General features: G+C 37.3%; 1 protein-coding gene across 5 annotated transcripts in view; it reads left to right on the top strand.

Moving 5' to 3' along the window:
- The window catches only part of Eda (ectodysplasin A), a 407,507-nt gene that overhangs the window by 301,907 nt on the left and 82,458 nt on the right, over nt 1–23,142 (top strand). For all 5 annotated transcript variants that reach the window (XM_021152870.2, XM_021152869.2, XM_021152868.2 and 2 more), the window contains exon 2: nt 13,841–13,946. In XM_021152870.2, the coding sequence (XP_021008529.1) occupies nt 13,841–13,946 (106 nt within the window). The remainder of the gene's footprint in view (nt 1–13,840; nt 13,947–23,142) is intronic.

Here is a 23,142-nt window from a genome sequence, read left to right as displayed (position 1 = left end):
GTGCTCACAAAAAAAAGGGATCTATCATGACTGCCCTCCAAAAGGCCCAGCAAGCTGCTGAAAGAGTCAGATGCAGATACTTACACCCATCCAATGGACTGAAGTCAGAGACCCCTGTGGTTGAATTAGGGAAAAGCTGGAAGAAGCTGAGGAGGAGGGTGACCCCATAGGCAGACCAGTAGTCTGAACTAACCTGGACCCCTGAGATCTCTCACTGAACCACCAACCAGACAGCATAAACCAGCTGATATGAGGCCCCCAACACATATACAGCAGAGGACTGCCAGGTCTGGACTCGGTCAGAGAAGATGCACCTAACCCTCAAGAGACTTGAGACCCCAGAGAGTGGGGAGGTCTAGTGGAGTGGAGGGAGCATCCTCTTGGAGAGGGGGGCGGAGGAGCAGGTATAGGTAGTGGACTGGGAGGGGAATAAAGTCTGAACTGTAAAAAAAAAAAAAAAAAAAAAAAGCTTAAAGAATAAAAAAATTCAAAAACACACACAAAAAAAAACCAAAATAGTTGGAAATTTTAAAAATAAATTTTAATTAAAAATTTTCTCTCCATCAGTTTTTAAAATAGAAATTATACTTGTGTGATTTTTTTTCAATTCTCTGATTCTGTTTTTCATTGTATTGTCTATGATACCATAAGTTTCTCTACTTTCTTCATGATGAATGTAGTTAGGAGCCTCTGCTCCTGCTTCTTGTGGACGCTACCCTAGTTGTCATTAATTGTCAAGTTGACATAGCCCCGTGTCATCTAAGAAAAGAGGCTTGAGAGGCATTTCCTAGGTCAAATTAACCTGTGGATGTGTCTGTGGGACTTGTCCTAACAATTAATTGATACAGGAGGGCCCAGCATTCTTTGGGTTTCTCTTCCAAGGCAGGTGGTACAAAGCTAGCAAAGCATGGGCCTGAGAGGTAGCCATCAAGCAGCGACCTCCCATGGGTCTGCTCTAATTTCTTGCCTGCAGTTTCCTAGTCAGAAGTAATGTCGTGTGGAATGACAGTTCTGCCATCATGTTCCTTCCTTGCATTCCTGCCCTGACATTGCTCAGTGGTAGATGGTGATCTGCAAGAGTAAGATGGGGCAAATTCTTTCCTCTCCAAGTTGCTTTTGATCAAGATGTTCTGTCACAGCAACAGACAACGAATGGTAACAGGCACCTTCCTTTTTCAGAGCCTTGGTTGCTTCAGTTTGGATTTTGTGCTCCGCAGGCCTGCTGTGCAGCCCTCAACCTTGGCCTTACTTTCATTAGTCTCTGGTTTTAGGTCCACTGTTCTCAGAAGCTAATATATGTGTCAATCTTTGCTTACTCTTACGTTTTCCTAGAATATATCCCTAAGTAACTTTGTAGGAATAGGGTGTAAAATGTGAAGTTTTGGAATTTGTAAAAATAAAAACATCATTCTTTTGCTGTCAGACTCAATTTTGAGTTAAGAGACAGATTACATTTTCAAAATAATTTCCCTTCAGATCGTTGAAGGTGTTTCTCTATTGCTTTCTCTTAAAAATAGGTTTTCTGGTAAGAGGATCAATTTATTCAAAATCTTGTCCATTTAACTGTTGATGTTTTTGCTTTCTGAAAGCTCTTAGGGACTTGATTTTCTGAACTGTTCAAAGGTGTCTACTTGTTGAGGAAAGTGCCTAGCATACTCTGTATGAAGCCTGCAAGACAATAAACCACACCCATCTCTATAGTTATTACGCTTGGGAACTTATAAAGTCCTCTGGAACTGTACTCTTCATACTGTGTGCCTCAATTCTTTCCCATTTTATTTAATCTCTTTAGAAAAAGCTTTCTGATTTGTAGGGGGAACACTTGGAACGAAATTCCTGATTACTACAGATTGTATACATGGGGAAAGAGGTGACTGTTCTGTATGTAGATGCTCAGTGCACACATCCTCACATTTACACCCTTTTTTATGGTTCTATAACTCCAGGTCTACGTGCTCCAAGATGCACTGTGTTCCCAGGACCTCACCCTCTTTTCATTTGTCCTTTCCAAATTTTAAACTACTCCATTGTCTCTTTGGGCAGGCCCCTATCTCCACAAGCTCTAAACTCCCTCTTCTACTTTCTCTTTATTAGCCCATCTTTATTATCTAGAATTCTACCTACTTTATGTCTTTCAGAGACCTATTGAAATCTCTTTTCCCCTGATATCCTGTATTGCTTCCTTATTTGCTTAATATCATTTTAATGGAGTCTTGGGAGGCAATGGTGCTAACATGGCTTGGTTAGTCAGCTTCCTTGTCTATATGTCTATATCCCTGCTAAATGTTAGCTTTTATTAGTTTTCTTATGATTCTTTTGAAAATATTTGCAATTAGGGGCAATTAGGTATGAGCTGGACAAATGTACACTGTTTACCCATCAGTAGAAACTAGAGAATTCATTAGGATAAAAGCTCTGTGAGAGAGATTAGTAGACAGTGGTGGAATCTGATTCTCCATTGCTCTGTGGGAAGATGGCTTTCTCCTGAAAACTAACAGGCAAACATAGGATATACATAGAATTAACTCTACTGAAACTGTTGTTTTGTTATACTTCATTTGATTATATTTTATCCTAATTTCTTGTCAGTGGCTAGCTCTGCTGTGATACTATGGGGAAAAAAGTTAGGAGACAATAGTCAGCAAGAGGCTTTCATTGTGCAGTGGTGTGGCCACAAATGAAAGGCAGGAATTTTCCTCTGATCAAACAGATTTTTTCCATAGACACAGTCTAGAAGTGGATTCTAATCAGGAGCCATGTTGAATTTTGTTTCTTCTTGTCTGTTATACAGCTACTATAACAATTTTGGCCTGTCATTATATCCCATAACCAGTTATTTGGTATTTACCACTAGGAGGCCTGGCCCCTCTTGGACAGAGGAGGAACAAGAATGCCAAGCTGACTGAGAACTGAACTGTAACTTTGGATTTGTCTAATCTCACAGTGAAATGGTCTTTCTTTATACCCCTGCAACTTTCTTGCCAATCCCTTTAAACCACTTGTGGATCTCGTTTTACAGTATTTAAAATGATGAATTTGAGGCCCAGGTCTTCTACTACTTTTTTTCTAATCTTTTGGCTTGTTTCAGACTATTATTATGGGCTGAATCTCTCCTAATCATATCACTAGTGATTAACCTGCCTGTCCTTAAGATATTTATATCTTAGACTCCATCTTATCTTCCCTAACCTTTCTCTTTGAAGTTATCAACTGGTATCTGAGATTTTTCTCTCTCCCTCCTTCCCTCCCCCCACACACACCCCACCTGCCCTGTCTTCTCTCTTCATCTTCCCTCCCCTCCCTCTCTCCTTCTCCTTTTGCTTCTCTGCCTCTTTTTCACCGTCGCTCTCCACCATCATGATCCTCTTACCCTAGCCTTTCAAGTACTTGGATTGAAGGTCTGTACCACCATGGCTCTTGAGATTTGTTTTCTATTTTCTCATTTTAGAAAGCCAGTTTTGGGTTAAAACTAGTTTACAATTTATTTTCGCATCAACTTAAACAGACTGTGATTTATGTCTCCCTAAAATCCTCTCCACTTAATTTTCCTAAGATATCTGAAACATTTGTTTCTGTCTCAGAATCAGTAGTGACCTGTTTCTTACTTTTATTTTACCTAGTCCTCACTGATAAGTTCTTATGGTTATCACTTTATAGTCACAGGCTACCTCATTTTACCCTTCTTCCATACTTGATTTTTAATATCATGGCCAAATATATTTTAATTTACATAGTTTACAGGGCTTGGGGCTCTATAAAGAACAAAACAGATTTTGTAGAATGCTGCTGACAGAGAAATTTTGAACAAGCAGAAAAGTTCTAGTTTAAAATACATTATACAAACAATCTCATTTTGTTCACCTTCGTGCTCTGACCTGTCCAGCTCTATGAAGATAAACTATAACAAAATTATACAATGTTCAGTCTTTAATTCACAATCAAGAGGATGCACTTGAACTTATTTTCTTAACCCAGAGTGCAGCTAGTTTATAATATGGTCCTACTCCAAGTATTACAAATGGAGGTGCTTCTTTGCCCTTTAATATACCAATGTGCTTTGATCTTTAGAAGTATGAGGACTTACAAATTAAATTAGCAAACACTTCCTAAGGGAAGTAAGTGATAGCCACTATATATCATTGTCTTTCCTCTTAATTAAATATGTTACTTCTAAATCTTGAACCAAAAGTCCTCTCTAGATGACATACATAGATACAAACTACTTTTTTGATTTATGCTTGCAGATGCTATTTGTACGGTATGCCACTGCCTGTATTTCTGTGTTCAACTTGTGGTCAGCTAAAAGCCTTTCTCCAAAAAAGTTTCCAAATTCCATATTGGATTCCTAGCTGGTCTCTGCTGCTATTTTACCCAGCAACCCACAGCTATGCTATGTTATTTGAAGCTATGCTTTAGTGCATCCTTTACAATATGTCTTATATTCTGCCTGTTTGTGGTTATGCTATAAAGCTCGCCATACCAAAGATGCTTGGGTATCCTTCTGTCATTGTGTCTCCACATATGTCACCAATGAACATAGACCAGCTGACTTCCAAAATTCCAGTAGTGGTGGTCCTCACTTGCCATTTCACATTAAGCATGATTCTGACTCTAACAATAAAATAGATCAATGAGATAAATGTGACATCTGTGCTGGTTATGAATTTCAAAGTCATATAAAAGCTGGGCATGTTTGTATTGTCCATTGATACAAATAAGTTCAAGAAGCTTGTCTTTTTCCACCTCTGTTTTGAACATAGGATATGGAAAGGTGAAAGCAGTGCATTCCTCCCTCTTTCATTAGTAGTCATGTTTTTATAATAGCTCACCTTTCCCCCTTAATATGCATCATAAGCAGATTTCACACTTGTCCTACGGACAAGTCTAAACACATTCTGAACCCTCTTTGAGGTGCCTATAAAGAGAATAAAATTTATATTAAGATATATAAAGCATTATTTAATAAAGGTTAGGTAACTTGTTCAAGCCAAAACTGAGTAAGAAAAAAACTAAACATTGAGCTGGTTTGTTATGCAATTTAACACTGATACCACACTAAGATAATCTTCATAAGCAGAGGTACTGTACTTTCTATTTTTCAGTAACTTGCATTGTTTGACATTGATGGTTTTTACTCAGGCTGCCTAGGAAGCGGTATCCAGAGACTGCATTTAGCTCTATGTGTGATGCAAAATGTTCATTCTGTTTAGCTTTACTACATAATTTCACATGCCTTCCAGTGGATCTATTGAATGGATGAAAAAACCTAGCATCCCCATCAGAGGTACTCAAGGAGCCAATTTTGTGCATAGGCACACTGCTACCACTGCCACCCCAACTCAGCTGGTGGTATCTCCTATGGGGTGACGCTTTGATCACTGTTGAATGTCCTGTTTGCTTACTCCCAGAAAGTGGCACACAGCACTGTACTCTGTTCAACAGTCAGCAAATACTCTGCCTTTCTTCGTACCATTGAGTTGGAAACATTTTTATCTCCAATTAACTACTATCATTTCACTTCAAATACATTGTGTGCTTTGCCCTTTGTCTATGGACGTTTAAAATATTGTCTAATTCAGAACCATCCATGTGCTGTGGTCAAAATGTTTCTTCAAAAGACAGCACTCTGAATGACCCTCTCCAGACCTAACTGTTTATAATCAAAGCATATTAAGTGTTCTTAATAAGATTAAAATTGTGTTCAGTACCACCTTTTGATTCGTTTTATATCTAAGATGTGTTAACCAAGCTCAGTGCTTCACTAATTACTACAGGAACACCCCTATCTTGCTATGATGGAAGCACTTGAAGATTTTGTTAAGCATTTAAAATATAGCTTAGTAGTAGAATGCTTGCCTAGCATGTGCAAAGTCCTGCTCAATCCCTAGCACGGCGAGGGGAAACAACTCACATTTCAGAGAATAAATTATCTTATTTTTAAAGCTGTAGTGTGTGTGTGTGTGTGTGTGTGTGTGTGTGTGTGTGTGTGCACGCATACACACATACAACACCTGTGGAGTTTCAAAGAGGGCAAATGATCCCCTGGAATGGGGTAATAGGCAGTTGTGAGCTCCCAGAAATTGGTGCAGGTAACTAAACTCAGTCTTCTGAAAGAAAAGCAAGTGCTTAGCCACTAAGTCTTCTCCTCAGGCCCTCAGAACATATGGCATTTTAATGTTTCAGAAGTCTCAGCTGATTATTGATAGATGATAATAATGATGAGATGACATTGGCTATATTAGGAAAGATAGATTAAATAAATTAACTCCAGAATATTGAAAGAGAAAACTTTTTAAAGTAAATGATGTACTAATTTTAGAAAGTCTGATATGCACATGTCTCCTGTTGAGATGAAGTATTGGCTTTTTATAACCTGATTAAGATTGACAGAAGAAAAGGTAGAAAAACACTAGCTGTCCAGGAACCCTGTTTTACTAAGGAAAAGAAAGACAACTTAACCTTTTCAGTCTAGGTTATAAACTAGTTTCAGAACACACAATACAGAAGTCTCTTGAATGTAACTCAGTGACTGTGTGTGTTGCGAGCCCCTAAAGAGCAAATTTGGGTCAAGTTCTTGGGTTTCACCTCAGGTCTACTCAATCTAAATTTAGTGGAGGATGGGATGGAGGCCTGGGATTCTGTACTTTTAATATTCATATGTAGTGATTCTGAGATATATATATATATATATATATACATATATATATATGTATATATATATATATATCAAGAATGTATAACACTCACCTACAAAGTCTCTCAGTTTTAGCATCCTATCAGTTTCATTCATTATTAATCATATAAGATTTAGCCTGTCCCTTCCTGGTTGGTCTCCAAAACAGGCCCAATTAGAATGAAATCATACTGTGGCTTCAAGAAATGTGTAATAATACAGTTTGAATGTGGACTCCCTAAAAATTCAGGTATTGCTCATAAGATGACATCATCATATGGCAGGACTCTAAGATTTAATTAGGCCATGAGAGTCCCTTCCTTATAAATGCGATTAAGTCCATATAAAAGAGTCTTGGTAAAAGAGTCTGTTGTCCTTCCCTTCTTCTTTCTACCTTGCAGCACACAGTATTCCTTCCTTCTGGAGGATGCACTGCTAAGGCCCCATCTTGGAAATGAGCGCAATGCTCACCAGTCATCTGAACATTCATTTTGCCTTTTCAGCTTCCAGAACTATGAGAAAATGAAGTTCTGTGCTTTATAAATTACTCAGGTTTAAGTGCTTTGTGTTAGCAGAAAAAAAAAAAACTTGACTAAAATAGTTTAGATTATTCTCTTAACACGGAGATATTTCTTAGGGGCCTACTGTGTGCTAGGACCAGGTCTGGGCACTAGTTATAAAAAATTGGATGAGCTGTGCTTCTTCCCTCAAAAGGCTTCTGAGTCATTTCCTGTGAATCAGCTAGTACAATCCAGTATCTTTGCAATGAAATAGAAAATGAATTAAATTCAATTCATTCTATGTCACATGAAAAGTATCCAATAAATTTATGGGGTTTGATATTAGAAAAAAAGTTTGTAGTAGTAATCCTTGGAGAGTCACTACAATAATGTATGTTGCCTTTGTGTCTCACTGTTAGCAAATTGTTTCTAGCTGTGATCCCTGTAATCTGCAGGTGCTGTTTACCATGTAATTTTACCATAAGAAACACGAATGTAATCACATAATAAAGTGTAAAGAATTAGATTTTCTTCCCCTTGAGCAAAATGCCTGACTGTGGCCAACATTCCTGGTGCTCTCTCCTTGTGCAATAGGAAAGCAATATGCTGAAAGAGAAGACTATTTTGTTCATATTCTACAACGTGCCTCTGGAGACCATGCTAATGAATGCAGAACTAAAGCTAGAATTCAGTATTCTTGTATGAGAAGCTACTGATGGTTTTTTTTGTCTTTATCATTATTCTATATAGAATATCGTTTCCCTCATGCCTTTAATTGAGGCTCAAATAGGGCACTGTGAGTAGGGAAACATTTTGATTAAAATGTGTTTTGTGTTGTTTTCTTTCGTTGTTTGAGAAAATATGACATATTCAAAGAATTTTCATGTTCAAGCAATCCATTTCTAATGAACACTTGACTTATGAATATCCTATACTATCAACAGCTTCTCTTTGAGAGACTTTGAGATACTCCTACACCTGTGGAAATTGGAATTGTTTCTGTTGATTGCATAAATTTGTTTCTCCCCCAGTACTCCTGTTTTGGAAGGTTGAATTCTTGTAAGCTGTCATCAGACACTTTGGAACAAGTGTGAACAACTTTAATATGTGAACAACTTCTCTTTCTACCACCACCAGGATATAAGAATGCACAAAATTCCATACCAGACCTCACACAGAAGTTGTGCTTAAGAGGAAACCCAAAGCACATGAAGCCATGTCTGGGAGTGTAGTTGGCAATGGTAAAGAGGTGCTCCACTTACATTTGGAGACCTTTATCCCAGAAATACCATTGTACTTTAATAACATACCCTTCTAGAATTTGGGTATAGACAGACTCATATTGCAGCCACAATTGAAGCAGTAAGCAAATGGTCTCTAATACAGTCAATGTGCATCTTACTGAAAGCACTATTCAAAACTACATTGCTTCTTGCTTATTGTTTTTACATGAGCTTAATCGGTTTTTTAATTAGATGATATGTCTATAGCCACAAATTTGAAGGATCTAGAGAATACATTCTAGATGGGTGACTTGAAATCTAGTAGTTGACAACAAGGTGACAGTAGAAAAGAAATTTAAGAACTCAAAAAACAGTCATAATGAAAGTTTCATATCTACCATGAATGAATAAAATAAAAATTACTGGCATTACCAAGTATTAGTGAAGATGGAAAACACCAAGACTCTCATACATTGATGGTGGGCACATCCAGTGCTGCAATCACTCTAGAAAGCAGTTTGGTACCTATCACATAACCCTGAAGGCCAACTCTTAGATGTCTTTCCAGGAAAAATGAAGATGTATCTGCACAAAACTTACACATAAATGTTCACAACTAGAAGTAACCGAGATGTACATCAGTAAGAGAATGCACTTAAAGAGTGATAACCCTATGCTGCAAACTTGGGGATATTTTAATATCTTGGAAAGAGGGGTTGAAAGAACATGTGAGTTCTGGGAAACACTTTTCTGGAGAAGACATGGATATAACACTCATGAACTCATAGCATCTGCAGTTACCTACATAGGATCTATATGACACCGGACCCATTAACATTCCAGCATGGATGAGGGAGGGCCATAGATAACCTTAGGAGCTATTGGTAGTTCATGGCTACTGGATGAGAAGGAGTCTTTTTTTCAGGGTTTAGCCACTGGTAAGAAGGCCAGACTCCATTAGTAACACCACACCCATGCACATGCAGGCAACCCCAGTGAAACTCAAAAGAGTTAAAAAGAGAAATAAGAAAAAGAAATACATAACACTAGGGATAGGACATGTTGGGGAAAAGCTTTAAAAAGAATAGGAAGGCAATAAGAGAAAGAAATGGGGTAAATAGAATGCAAATACATTATATACATGTATGAAGTTGTCAAAGAAAAACTTTTAAAAATTCAAAGGACAGAGTCTTACGATAAAATACTACTAATTACTAAAAACTAATGGAATGCTTATACATATAACAGGAATTAATGTCATAGGCATACTGAATGAAAAATTATGCATATGCATATGTGAAAGTTTAGTCTAGGATGGGAGAAACCAAACTGTGACAATAGAAATCAGAACTGAAGTCAACTTGGGGCAGAAGATACTAGAGAATGACTAGAAGGGGCATAAAGGAAACTTGTCTAGTCATGGAAATGATCTATATTTTGAGTTGAGTAGAGATTATAAGGATTGTACATTTGTCAAATCTCTTGCTTTAAAATAACATTTTTTAATTATAGGTAAAATACATCTCCATTTTCACACGGCAAAAATTTTCAGGAAGAAAAAAAAAAAAACCTTCACCTGACCCCCTCCTGTTGATTTGGCATAAATTCCTTAACCTGATCCAATCCCATAACGCCCCCTGTTCATCTCTCACCATTCTTCTCCACCTCCTATTCTAAGTTACAAGTAGTTTTAGAAACTGTGTTTTTTTTTCTTGGACTTTCAATACAATGTTCCTTTCATCTGGAATTCCTTTTCCATTTCCAATTAATCATTAAATCCTTTCCGTCATTCAGGGCCTATGATGTTACATCTCCTCTAAGAAGCCTCATTTATTAGCCATCTGTAGTAGGTGCTTCCCTCTTGCCCACCAGCTGATCTCAAGCTCCTTTTTAACAAAGCATGTATTCATTTGTAATGTGATTATAATAACAAAAGCCCCTCAGGATTGTAGTAGACTGGGTCATTTAGTGTACAAGCAAATAAGCCTTCACTTATTCTGCAAAGCCTTGAAATAAAAGTAAATTCTATCCAAAATAGCTCAGGTTCTAGTACTCAAAGTTATAGAAATAATGGATAAATAATTAGGTATATAGATGGAGAGATAGATAAAAAAGTACTCAGTGTTAAAAATAATAAATAAATAGGTAGATAGAATAAAGTAGTTATAAAAATTAAATAAATAAATGTATGGATAGATAGATAGATAGATAGATAGATAGATAGATAGATAGATAACAGCTTGTTCTATCCCAAGATTATTGGCAGTCTTTCTGATTTAGGAGTTTGATTTGAGTCTTTATTTTGTTTATTTATTTGATTGTTTGTTTTCCAGACAGAGTTTTATTAAGTAGCACCTGACATTGGGTTTATGATCTTCTGTCTCAGCCTGCAGAGGGCTGGGATTATGAATATGGGCCACCACACCTGGCAGGACTGGGATCTTACTTTAAATGCCAGTTTGATTTCATTAGTGTTGTGTTAGCTCATTTATATGGTGGTTTAAGTAACATTTCTGTGGGCTTAACCAGATTTTTTTTTTGATTCTATGGAAAAATACATTCTCTATTCCAGTCAAGTGACCCCAAAATACTAACCAGTTGAACCATGAGAGTATGCATGTGTGCATGTGTGCACGTGGAAGCTCCCCAATGCTGGGATAAGTATAAATATACATATTTAGAAGGCAACTTGACTGCATGTTCATTTAGCAAAACATCAAAATAGTAAGCTTCCATCTAGGGCCTATTATTTCCCCCAACATGGACTTTTGAGCACGTTTCCAGTACCAAGCATGCATTTCCTCCTATGAGGTAGGCCTCAAATCCAATCAGAAAACAACATGTTGCCCTCAACTATTGCACCAGTGGGCAAATCTTGTCTGAATAGTCAGTTTTGCTAAATGCAGGGTTCTTAGCTGGATAAGACCATTGATGACTTTTCTCCCTAAATAGCCTGTATAGCATCTTTCAATACTACGAAAGCTACCAGGCAGTATGCTTCTAGCTAAGTTCCAACTTCATTTCTCTGTGTCCTCTAACCTAGGTGTGTTCCGTCTTCAACAACAGGGTCATACCATCTAGTTCTGATAGGTAATTAAGAGCAATTGGCAATAACCTATATTGTTTTAGGGGAGTCTGTGGGTTCCCTGGAGAATAGCCACTTCATGTGGATCAATGTAAATGTTTTGAAATGTAACATGATTAATAATATGAAGGTTACATATATTCATTTATTCATTGAGACTTAATAAAAGAATCTATTCTCCTAGATGACTGTGCTTAAGTCTACTGGATATAGTTGTTTGATATAAACAATGACTCATAGGAACTTAAAGAAAGCTGTTAGGGTTTTCATGGGGCCAGCCCATTTTTTTTAACTAATAAATGCACCATACATGCAGACTCAGGAATTACTGTTTTTCCAGCTGGCAATAGAATGAAAATGCATTCATTTTAATTTTCAAAATCATTAAGGTATTTAAACATAGTAATATCTAACTTTTATTCAGTATATATTATATGAGATAGGGCCTGTGATGGTCCTATCTCATGGAATAAAATGCTATTTTCAAATGAGGAAATGGACGCTTAAGAAATTTGTCCATTCTAAGGAAGAACGAAGTATCCACCCTTTGGTCTTTGTTCTTCTTGATTTTCTTGTGTTTTGCAAATTGTATCTTGGGTATTCTAAGTTTCTGGGCTAATATCCACTTATCAGTGAGTGCATATCAAGTGACTTCTTTTGTGATTGGGTTACCTCACTAAGGATGACATCCTCCAAATCTAAGAATTTCATAAATTCATTCTTTTTAATAGCATTCTTTTTAATAGCTGAGTAGTACTCCATTGTGTAAATGTACCACATTTTCTATATCCATTCCTATGTTGAGAGAAATCTGGGTTCTTTCCAACTTCTGGCTATTATAAATAAGGCTGCTATGAACATAGTGGAGCATGTGTCCTTATAACCAGTAGGAGCTAAGACGAAAGGATGGACCATCCAGAGACTACCCCACCTAGGGATCCATCCCATAAACAGCCACCAAACCCAGACACTATTGCATATGCCAGCAAGATTTTGCTGAAAGGACCCAGATATAGCTGTCTCTTGTGAGGCTATGCCAGTGACTGGCAAATACAGAAGTGGATGCTCACAGTCAGCTATTGGATGGAACACAGGGCCCCCAATGGAGAAGCTAGAGAAAGTACCCAACGAGCTGGAGGGGTCTGCAACCCTATAGGTGGAACAACAATATGAACTAACCAGTACCCCCAGAGCTCCTGTCTCTAGATGCAAATGTATCAGAAGATGGCCTAGTTGGCCATCACTGGGAGGAGAGGGCCCTTGGTCTTGCAAACTTTATATGCCCTAGTACAGGGGAATGCCAGGGCCAAGAAGTGGGAGTGGGTGGGTAAGGGAGCAGGGCAGGGGGAGGGTATAGGGAACTTTCGGGATAGCATTTGAAATGTAAATAAAGAAAATATCAAAAGAAAGAAAGAAAGAAAGAAAGAAAGAAAGAAAGAAAGAAAGAAAGAAAGAAAGAAAGAAAGAAAGAAAGAAAGAAAGAAAGAAAGAGAAATTTGTCCAAGGTTATAGGGCAGTAGGGTACAACTCTAAACCCCTGTGCATCTTCTCACCTCAAGTCTATACTTACTGAAGCTATGGTTATCATTAGTGAAACCAGACCCATTCACATAGCAAACATATAAGCAATGAGTAGAAGATAGCAGAGGACCAAATATCAAAATGAGTACTTTTTATACAAGATTTATTTCATTCAGATACATTATCTTATAAAAACATTAATAGTTGAATGAGAATAGGTTTATGTTTTCCTTAAAAACTGCCAAACAGAGTGGGAAAAATAATCAGCTTTTGTTTTTCCGCTAAAATGAGTCTTCTGGACTACATGTTCTGGAGTTTGGGAAAAGGCAGAGAGTTGTATACTTTACCATAACTTAACTCCCATAAGACAGCTGACATACTGCTACCCTAGTATTATGCTCTCTGCTCTAGAGACAAGTTAAAAGCAGAGCATAAATAAGAACATGACAAAATTAGATGTGTGTGATAATCAAATCCAAGGGGTAATAGAAAATCCAAGGCTAATTCTGGATAGCCATCAGTAATGTGGAAGGAAAATTAGAAATGTATTGCAAATCCCAGAAGTCTGTGGACAAATGTAACCTAAGGGATTTCTCATAGTGCTATTCAGAGCAAAATAGAGAGACTTCAGATATTAACCAAAAATTCATACCTACATGATAAGAATAGTGATGATTAAAGTCATTTGAAAAGTAGAAGGAAAGGGAGGCTTAGACCTTAGATATCTGAAATTTAAGGGAAAGATGGAATCTGTATTGAAAGCTAGTTGGTTGGTTTTTTATGTAGGATATAGCTAACAAAGGCCAACCTTTGATGCATCTACTTGTTAATTTTACAGATGGCCCTCCTGAATTTCTTCTTTCCTGATGAAAAGGCATATTCTGAAGAGGAAAGTAGGCGTGTTCGCCGCAATAAGAGAAGCAAAAGTGGTGAAGGAGCAGATGGTAAGTCTACTCAAGTGATCTTTTTTCCATGATATGCTAATAAAAATATTCTTCATTCTCATGTATTATCCAAAGATCATGGATTTCTCCAGCCTAACCTGATAATCAATCTTTTAACATAGAAGGATCCTTCATCCTCTAATTCCAGATACGTTCAGTCTTTTTCAGTATGTTTGGAGGCCATGCTAGCATTTATGTCCCTCAAGGCCACTCTCAACAAGGACCTCCTCTCTCCTGGGGACATACTATATCAGCTACGTCTACCAAGATAATTTGATCCTATTTTTGTAACTGATAGTGTTTTCCCACGCTGGCATTTATAGTATGTATTGTTTCCAATGATAATTATAACAGTTTTGGTTTCTGTTACTATGTCCAAATCTAAACCAAAGCCTGTAACATTACTCTGGAAGTTCCTTGAGGACAAAGATCCCTTCCCCTTACATAACCCTATAATATGGCCTAGTATTTGTCTCACCAGTAGTATCGTAATGTAACTTGACAGTGTTTACTGTCCCTTTGGCTAGGCAGTGATTCACCGAGGAAAACCATTCCCATTATGGGTGTAATAGCTTTGAGTTAACTAGTAGTACATTCAGGGGATGACAGAATGTTGAGGGAGCTCCTGGGCAGGGACTCTGAATCGCTGTATTTCAGTGTTACTCTGTCAGTTGACAGAATGCTACCCCTTTGGCACAGAGGTTTATAGGATACATAGCTCTGGGCTGTTGAAAAGCCATCTGGATTCAAAGACAATGTGTCTGGCTACATCTGCTGATGATATGTGTCTGTAGGGGTTTACAAAGCAATATGATTTTATAAAGATGAAAATGAGATTTTTAAGCTGACATTTGTCAGTGTGAGTAAGGGCCAATGATGGAAGCAGTTCCAGAAAGTGGAAACAATTGAAGAAATGGAACAAGTACTGCCTTAGAGTTAAGGATAAAGGGTGCCAGGGGATTGTGAAATCGTCTAAGATACTTAACCTTTCACCTGGGAGGCTATAGAAGCATTTCTTTAGATGTGATGAGTGTCTCAATGAGTTAAAAGGTAGCAAAGCAAGCCACCTTTCCTTTTGGAAAGTTATTCGTGTTATTTTGCTGGCTATGGACTGTGTTTGTCAAATGCATTCTAAAAATATTTACTGAGTAAACAGATCCAATTTATATCACAGTAGGATAGAAACACTAGAAGAAGATCTGTATTTGTTTAGTTAATGTTTATATTCTTACCATGTAGACAAGGACATGGTACATGACAGACTTCAATGAATATTTCTGGTTCCCCATGGGGACTTCATTTCTAGTGCAGAGATAAACAGAAAACAAAGGTTGTGGTGGTAAGGGCTGTGAAGAAAGATACAGCAAAGAAACAGTGAGAGGGGTAATGGAGTATACTGAACAGTGATGGGGTGGGGGGTATTTGTGAAAAGGGGGTGGCTGAGGACAGACCTGAGTGAAATGAAGGGAAAGCAAATGGAAGAAAGCAACCAAAAGTTTTTTTTAAACCCTCTGAAACAGAGAATGCATGATAGGTTTCAGGAAAATCAATGTGACTGGGATCATAGGAAGAGAAAGAAAGGAGATGAGGGCAGACAGTAAAACTCGTTCTACAGCCTTGTAAGCCAAAGGAAAGGTCCTGGTGTCTTATTCTGCATGGACTGGGGAACTATATTAGATGAGTTTGAGTAGATGAATGACAGTATTTGACTTACATTTTAACAGACTCCTTCTGACTTCTCTAATGAAAAAACAAGGAGACTCAAAGGGGGTAATATCCAGGCAAGAGATGACAATAGCTTAGAATAGGGTGGAAGCAGTATACTTAGTAGGAAGTGCTATGACTCTAGAAATATTTTGAAGGAATGGCTGATAAGATTTAGGGATCTATTAAAGGATATGAAGATGACAGACAAGAGCCAAGAGTGACCTCGAGAGTTTGGGATGTAAAGAACTAAATGACTTGAATTGCTATTTCTGAGATGGAGAAGGAAAGGGAGAAGTGTAGAGATGTGTGAGGAAAGAGTTATGAATTTATAAATCAGATTTGTGGAAGGAGGATATAGATAGAAAAGGGGGTATCAGTGATGAATAGAGTTCAAGTTTATAACATATTTGAATTTGTCTTTCTGAAGCTAATGACTATGTACAATGACTATATATTAGTATTTTAATTAAAACTACCAAAACATAAAAGAATTTAACTAGGCCTGTTAAATTTGAGATGCCCATTTAGATAGCCAAAGAGATATAATTCAACATCACTATCTCAAGATAATGAGCGAGTTCTGTTTTATACAAATAATGAAGTTCCCAATAAAGAGTAAGCCTATTAGTAATTAATTTTAAGTCTATCATTATTTGATGTTATAATGCAAGTTTAGATTATCTACCTCAAGTTTGCCTCACAAGTGTCAAAGAAAAAGCGATTTGCCTTAAATAGTTAAAAATTTATTTTTAAAAAACAAAACATTTTTCAAAGATCAAAAACAGGACTAAGGGCCAGCATGATGGCTCAACAAGTAAAGGTCTTAGTGCAAGACTGACAACCTGAGTTCAACTCCTCAAATCCACATGGCAGAAGGCAAACACCCACTCTTGCAAGCTGTTCTCTGACCTCTACTTGCATCATAGCAGGCACATGCATACAACACACACACACACAGAGAGAGAGAGAGAGAGAGAGAGAGAGAGAGAGAGAGAGAGAGAGAGAGAGAGAGAGAGAGAGAGATGAACACAGGAATGCATGCACAGATGTACAGACACTAAAAATACAGAAACTCATTTAAAACATAGCAGAAAAACAGTTCTAAGTTTCTATTAGTTTTGTAATCTATTGATATCCTCAGATTGAATTTCAATTCCCAAACTATTTTACTGTTTGTTATTTAGAGAGCCTTCTACATACAATTGAAAGGAGTAAAACATGAACCAGGCCTCAGAGAAGTTTACAGAGAAGCTCTGGTAAAGGGGCTGGTAGATTTATAGGCAAGAGGTGAGGGTGAAGCACATATATAGTAATGTGGTAGATTCCTAGAGTATCATATAATATGTTGATAACATTTCTCCTCAAAAGAGAGAATCTCAGCTAAGAAAATATTTCCATAACTTTGACCTGTATGCAAGTCTATGGGGTCCTATTGCTTAATGACTGATGTGGGCAGGCCCAGTTCACTGTGGGTAGTGCCATCCCTGGGCTGCTGTTCCTGATTGTTGAGCAAGCCATTCTTTCACGGCCTCTGCTCCAGTTCCTACCTTCAGGTTCCTGTACTGAATTCCTGACCTGACTTCACTCAGTAATGGAGTGTGACCTGAAGTAAACCCTTTCTTACCCAAGTTGTTTTTAGTCATTTATGTTTTATTACAGCAATAGAAACCGTAACTTAGGGACTGACTTTCCTGTTCCATTGGTCTTTTATACTAGATGATTAGAATTATAACATAAGCAATCCCTGTTTTATCTTCAAAACAAAAGCAGGGCCATCAAGATAGCTGAAAGGGTAAAGGCACTTGTCAACAAGCCTGATGACCTGAGTTCAATGTTCTGAGGCAACATTTGGTAGAAGAGAACTGACTCCTGATATTTGTTGGCTGCCCTTCACACATGGTACACATGTATACACACATGCACACATGCATACACACACACACACACACACACAAATAAAGTTTGGGCTTGGAGAGCTGGCTCAACAGTTAAGAGCATTTGCTGCTCTTACATGAGTACCTAGATTCAATTCCAAGTACCCACACTGAGCAACTCACAACCATGTATAATTCATATTTCAGACAATCTGATACCTTCTTCTGGCCTCTGAGAGCATTTCCATCCATGCAGTCCATTACATATACACAGGTACACATAGATATACATAAAATTAAATAATTAGCATAATAAATGGTAGCTTTTTCTTTAAAAAGATAGTAGCTATCTCCAAGATGTATCAGTTTTTTCTAACCTGCAATTTAAGAATGATTACATTCTCCACTTTCTCAATTCTGTGTACTCTGTAAGGAGGGGGATTGACTCGTAAATAGTAGTTACAAACACAAGGTTACTTTCTCCAATATAAATCTTACAATGTTATTGTTATAACAACTCTTTTTTTTCTTTTTTTTTTTGTTTTTGTTTTGTTTTTGTTTTTGTTTTTTCAGTTTTTTGAGACAGGGTTTCTCTGTATAGCTGTCCTGGAACTCACTTTGTAGACCAGGCTGGCCTTGAACACAGAAATCCGCCTGCCTCTGCCTCCCAGGTGCTGGGATTAAAGGCGTGAGCCACCACGCCCAGCTTATAACAAGTCTTAAAATGAATTTCTTTTTGGCTTTATATTTGAAATGTATAAATGTTTTTCCTGCATGTCTGTCTGTGTACCATGTGTGTACAGTACACATGGAAACCAGAAGTGGAGTCAGGTCCCCTGAAATTGGCATTACACATGGTTATTAGATGCCATGGAGGTGCTAGGAATAAAACCCAGCTCATCAGCATGAGTAGCAAGTGCTGAGCCAGCTTTCAAGACCATAGATTAATTTTTTTCTGTTCTACATAGCTATATATCTGCATTAAATTTATGTGTTTTGTTGGCCAGAAATTTTTTAGTAGTTTCTGAATTTATTTATGCTAATTAATGAGACTTTGGGGTCACTGTTATTGTTTCATTTCATAGTGTTTGCTGAGGCACAATACATAAGCAATCTGTGTCAAAATTTTCTGATAAAGTCTGTACTCTGAAGTCATCATTGCTCCAGTGGCCATCTCTTATAGGCTACTACATGGGCTGTGGAATGGATTCAGGAGCTCATGAGGGGAAAAGGTGCAGTGTGGTATAAAAGAAAAGGTACTTGACCAAGTTACAGTCTAAGGATTGCAAATCCCAATATCCCCATATATTACCTGTCATGTGATCTTGGAGAAGTCACATCCCTCTGAGCTTTCCTTTTCTTGTTGGTATAATAGAGACAGTGAACCTGGCTTAAGACATGAGGTTACTGTATTGATCCAAAGTGTCAATAGATTTTTTAAAAGGAAAAAAATGTAAATTACTAAATGTTATTACTCATTTCTCTCAAACATTGTCATTATTCTTGTAAACAAACATTATAACTCAGCAGTGATGTTATATTTCAGCAAAATTCTTTCTTCTCATTGGTACTGTTCAGTAGGGTAGCATGTAGCAGCCATAGGGAGAAAACTCTAAACCTCATATTCTGACCTACTTCATCACAACAAAGATTGATCACAACTGCATATTTTTCCATGACAGTTCCTTGCTCTATCTGCTTGGCTTTGTCTACCTACCTATTTGTTTATCATACCCATATATGATAAAGACATAGAGATAGAAATATGTGTGTGTGTGTGTGTGTGTGTGTGTGTGTGTGTGTGCGTGTGCGTGTGTGTGTGTGTGTATCTTGGGATTTTTCTTCTTTGATAATTACTTTTGAACAGATAAACGAAGTTAGTATCCTTTTCTACTATTATAAATGTATAAAAATGATAAATTAAGATTAAAATGTATCTTTTGTTTTTAATTTCTTAAAAATAAGAATGATTTAGGATATAGCCACCATTCAGTTGATACAGCTGATCATAAAAGGCTATGGCATCAAAGAAAACAGATGTCTTGTTTGTAAATTGTTAGCTAGAATTAAAATCGCCCTATGCTGGTATTGCTACTATATTTATTGCTTTTCAGTGCCCCATCACTGAGCTAGTGTCAAATGAGAAAGACTAAAATCATTTCAATAACTGATAGGATTTCAGAGGCTTATTCACAAGATGTAATTTAAGCTTTTGAAAGCTTACCATGTGTGGACTTGAAGAGGATTGTTGATTTCAGTTGTAGAATCCCCAAGGTTGCCTGCTGTTTGTGGCTGCCAACAGCTTAAGGGCCCACAATATAACACTCTAGAAAGTGGCTTTATATCAAATAAAACATTAAACAAGCCAAAATATCTTAGCTTGTTCATACTCCAACATAGCCTTTAAAGCTATATTTTCTTTGATAGAACTAGCCCCACAGTAAATGATCTCAATAGGCCATCAACATTGACACTTGGTTAACAAGCATTTTTCGAATAACAACTATTTTAGACTATCCAGTAAGACTTATTTCTAGGCTCTGTAGTTGGTATAGCTACAAAACTCCTATTCTTATTATATATAAACTAAATTGAATTGAATATAAGAGGTTAAAGTTTGTCTCATAAGACAAATATATATTTGTTTTCTGTTTGTTTATACTTATTAACTTTTATATTGATGCATGAAATCACGTACATACATGGGAAAGTAAAAATAAATGTTGAAGAATGTAAAGAGGGCTAACAGTAGTGGGGAGAAGGAAGAGAAAGAGGAGTAGGAGAGCATGGTGGGCAGAACATGCTCAACATATAGTAGATATCCATCCACAACCCTTGAAAGTAAATTGATAAAAGTAGAAGCTATTTAAAAATATTTATTGGGTTAATTCTTGGCGATGTGGAGAACTGAACCCAGGTCTTGCATGTGCTAGACAAATATTCCATCACTGAGCTACATCTGTATTCCATGTTCATAGAGTTTTCACAGTTATAAAAATAGTACACATTCGTTGTAGAAAACAAAACAAAACATTACATGTAACCAAGAGCCAGGCTTTGGTGGGGCATGCCTGTAGTGCCAGCTGTTTTGGAGGCTATCATTCAAGTCAGGAGTTTGGAACCGGCCTGAACAATAGAGATAGACTCTGTCTCAGGTAAACAAATAAATATTAATAAGTGGTTTAAGCAATACAGAATCAGGTAAAGTAAGCTGAATATGACATACCAGCCACAGAAGTACTATAAAGATAATTGTCTACTATTTGCCTGAAGGAGACAACATACCCAGATATCCTGAGATTCTCTAAAGGTCCTTCCAGTCTTGCTTTCACTATAACTGTTTTTTTCTCAATATTAGGGAGCCTTGTGATCACTAAGCCAAGAAACTTGGATTCTAACCCCCATGCCATTAATTGTTTACCAATAACTCTTATTTCACTCATCTCAGCTTATTATGGATCATCTCAATGTAGGAACTAGTAGTACCTAACTGAGATGTCAAGAGTTTCAAAACCATGTAAGGAGTTTTTCTTCTAAGTATATGCAATTCTAGAAATTCTAGTCACTGTACACCATGCTGAGAAAACTCTAGTGGGGTATGTACTGTTCCTGATGAAAATTTGTCATATCCCTCAAATATATAGTGTTACAAAAAAGATGCTGAATTACTACACTAGAAAATCCAATTATTTCCTTCCAATTCTAATACAATTTCTAATACAACTTCTAACTATTTCTGATTTCTATAATATTGTAATAACATCCAGGCTAGTTTTAACCAATTAGATGGTATCTGAATGATTAAATACTCAGGATTTCTATTTGGATGGTCAATGAGCCTTTTCATTAGTATCCATGAAGAGGCTCACTAAGGCATAAGAGCATGCAAATGGCTTTAAGAAGTGAAGGATAAGAATGTTAATGTGTCAGCTAAGTGGTGAAGTGTTTCTGCATGGCTCCTCAAAATACCATAAACAGATGTGTAGGCAGAAGGTATCTGTTGGCTCACCCTGCCTTACTTTAGACATTCTATGTCTTAACCTTCTGGGCCTCTTTGGCCTGAAAAATTACAGAACTTCTACACTGTGTTGTTTTTGTTGTTGATGGTGATGGTGTTGTTTTTATTTGTTTTTTATTAATTTGATGCATCTTTATTAAGTACAATGTTTATTAATCATTGCTCTGGATACTAGGGACATGGTAATGGATAAGATTAGCCCCAAGATCTCCTTCACCACATTCATAATAAACGATTATACTGTAGTGTACTAAGTGGTACAGTGAGGTAAGCATAAGGTGTTATTAAGTACACTGGTGCCTGAACTAAACTTAGGAAGTCAGGAAAGATCTCCTAACAAGTGTAACATCTGAGCTACAATCTGAAAAGTGGCAGAGGTAGCCAAGAGAAGACTTGAGGGAAGAGTGAACCCAGGAGAAAGAACGTAAATGCTAAAAAGCCTTGAGTAAGTAGGGAACTTGAATCATTTAAGAAACTGGAAAGATGATGTTGGCTGTGGCTCTGTCACATGTAGCATCTATTGTGCTGATATATGTTCCCTCCAATTCTACCTTCTCTGGGACTTTTATCATGAAGGCATGTTGACTTTTGTCAAAGGCTGTTTCTGCACTTACTAAGATGATCAGGGAGTTTGTGTCTTTAAATTCACTTACATGACGTATTATATTTATTGATGCATATTGAACCATCCCTGGATCTCTGGGATAAACAACTTGGTTATGATAGGTAGTCTTTTTGATATGTGCCTATGTGCAGCTTACAAGTATGTTATTGAGGATTTTTAGAATGATGTTCATCAGGGATATTAGCCAGTTGTTTTTATTCTTTGTTGTATCATTCCCTAATTTGGATATTGGACAACCTTTGTGGGAGTTTGTCACTAGAAGCAACCAGTTCTCTCTCTCTCTCTCTCTCTCTCTCTCTCTCTCTCTCTCTCTCTCTCTCTCTCTCTCTCTCTCTCTCTCTCTCTCTCTCCTCAGCAGCCATCGACCTATTGTAGCTCCTCATCTAGATGTGGGACCATGTGAAATTTCCTCTGTTGGCATTTACATGTCATTATGCTGGTCTTGTTGGGACAACCATATTGCTGAGAGTGAATAACTGCATTACCTATCAACAGGTGCCCTGGGCTCTGCCTCTTACAATTTTTCCAGCCATCTCTTCCATGATTTTCCCTGAGCTTTAGATTTAGGGGTTGCATTACAGATGTAACAGCTGGGGTTGGGAAACCCGCAGTTACTTATTCTATGAATTATCCAGTTTTATATATCTGTAATAGTCTTCATTAGTTGCAAAAAAGAAACTTCTTTGATAAGAGGCAAGAGCTATACTTATTTGTGGGTATAAGGATAGGCATTTAGAAAACAGTAAGAAACTATATTGGTTTAGGAAACTGCTAGGAATAAGTTCTCTGAATCTGTGATTTTTCCAGCTATGAGTAGTTGGCTAAGTTTACACTAGTAGGCATGAACTCTCTTCTGATGAACAGGTCTTAATCCCCAAGATAAAAGTTCCACTGTTTTACCATTGTGGGCATTTTGTAAGTCCAGTCATAGTGCTTTATAAGCTGCACAGATGGGTGGGATCATTATTTGCT

Source organism: Mus caroli, unplaced genomic scaffold (genome assembly GCF_978045245.1).
Source record: "Mus caroli unplaced genomic scaffold, Mus_caroli_1 scaffold_5, whole genome shotgun sequence".
In the NCBI taxonomy this organism is placed as follows: domain Eukaryota; kingdom Metazoa; phylum Chordata; class Mammalia; order Rodentia; family Muridae; genus Mus; species Mus caroli.
The sequence above is the reverse complement of the archived record's forward strand: the minus strand, read 5'-3'. Positions and strand labels throughout refer to the sequence as shown.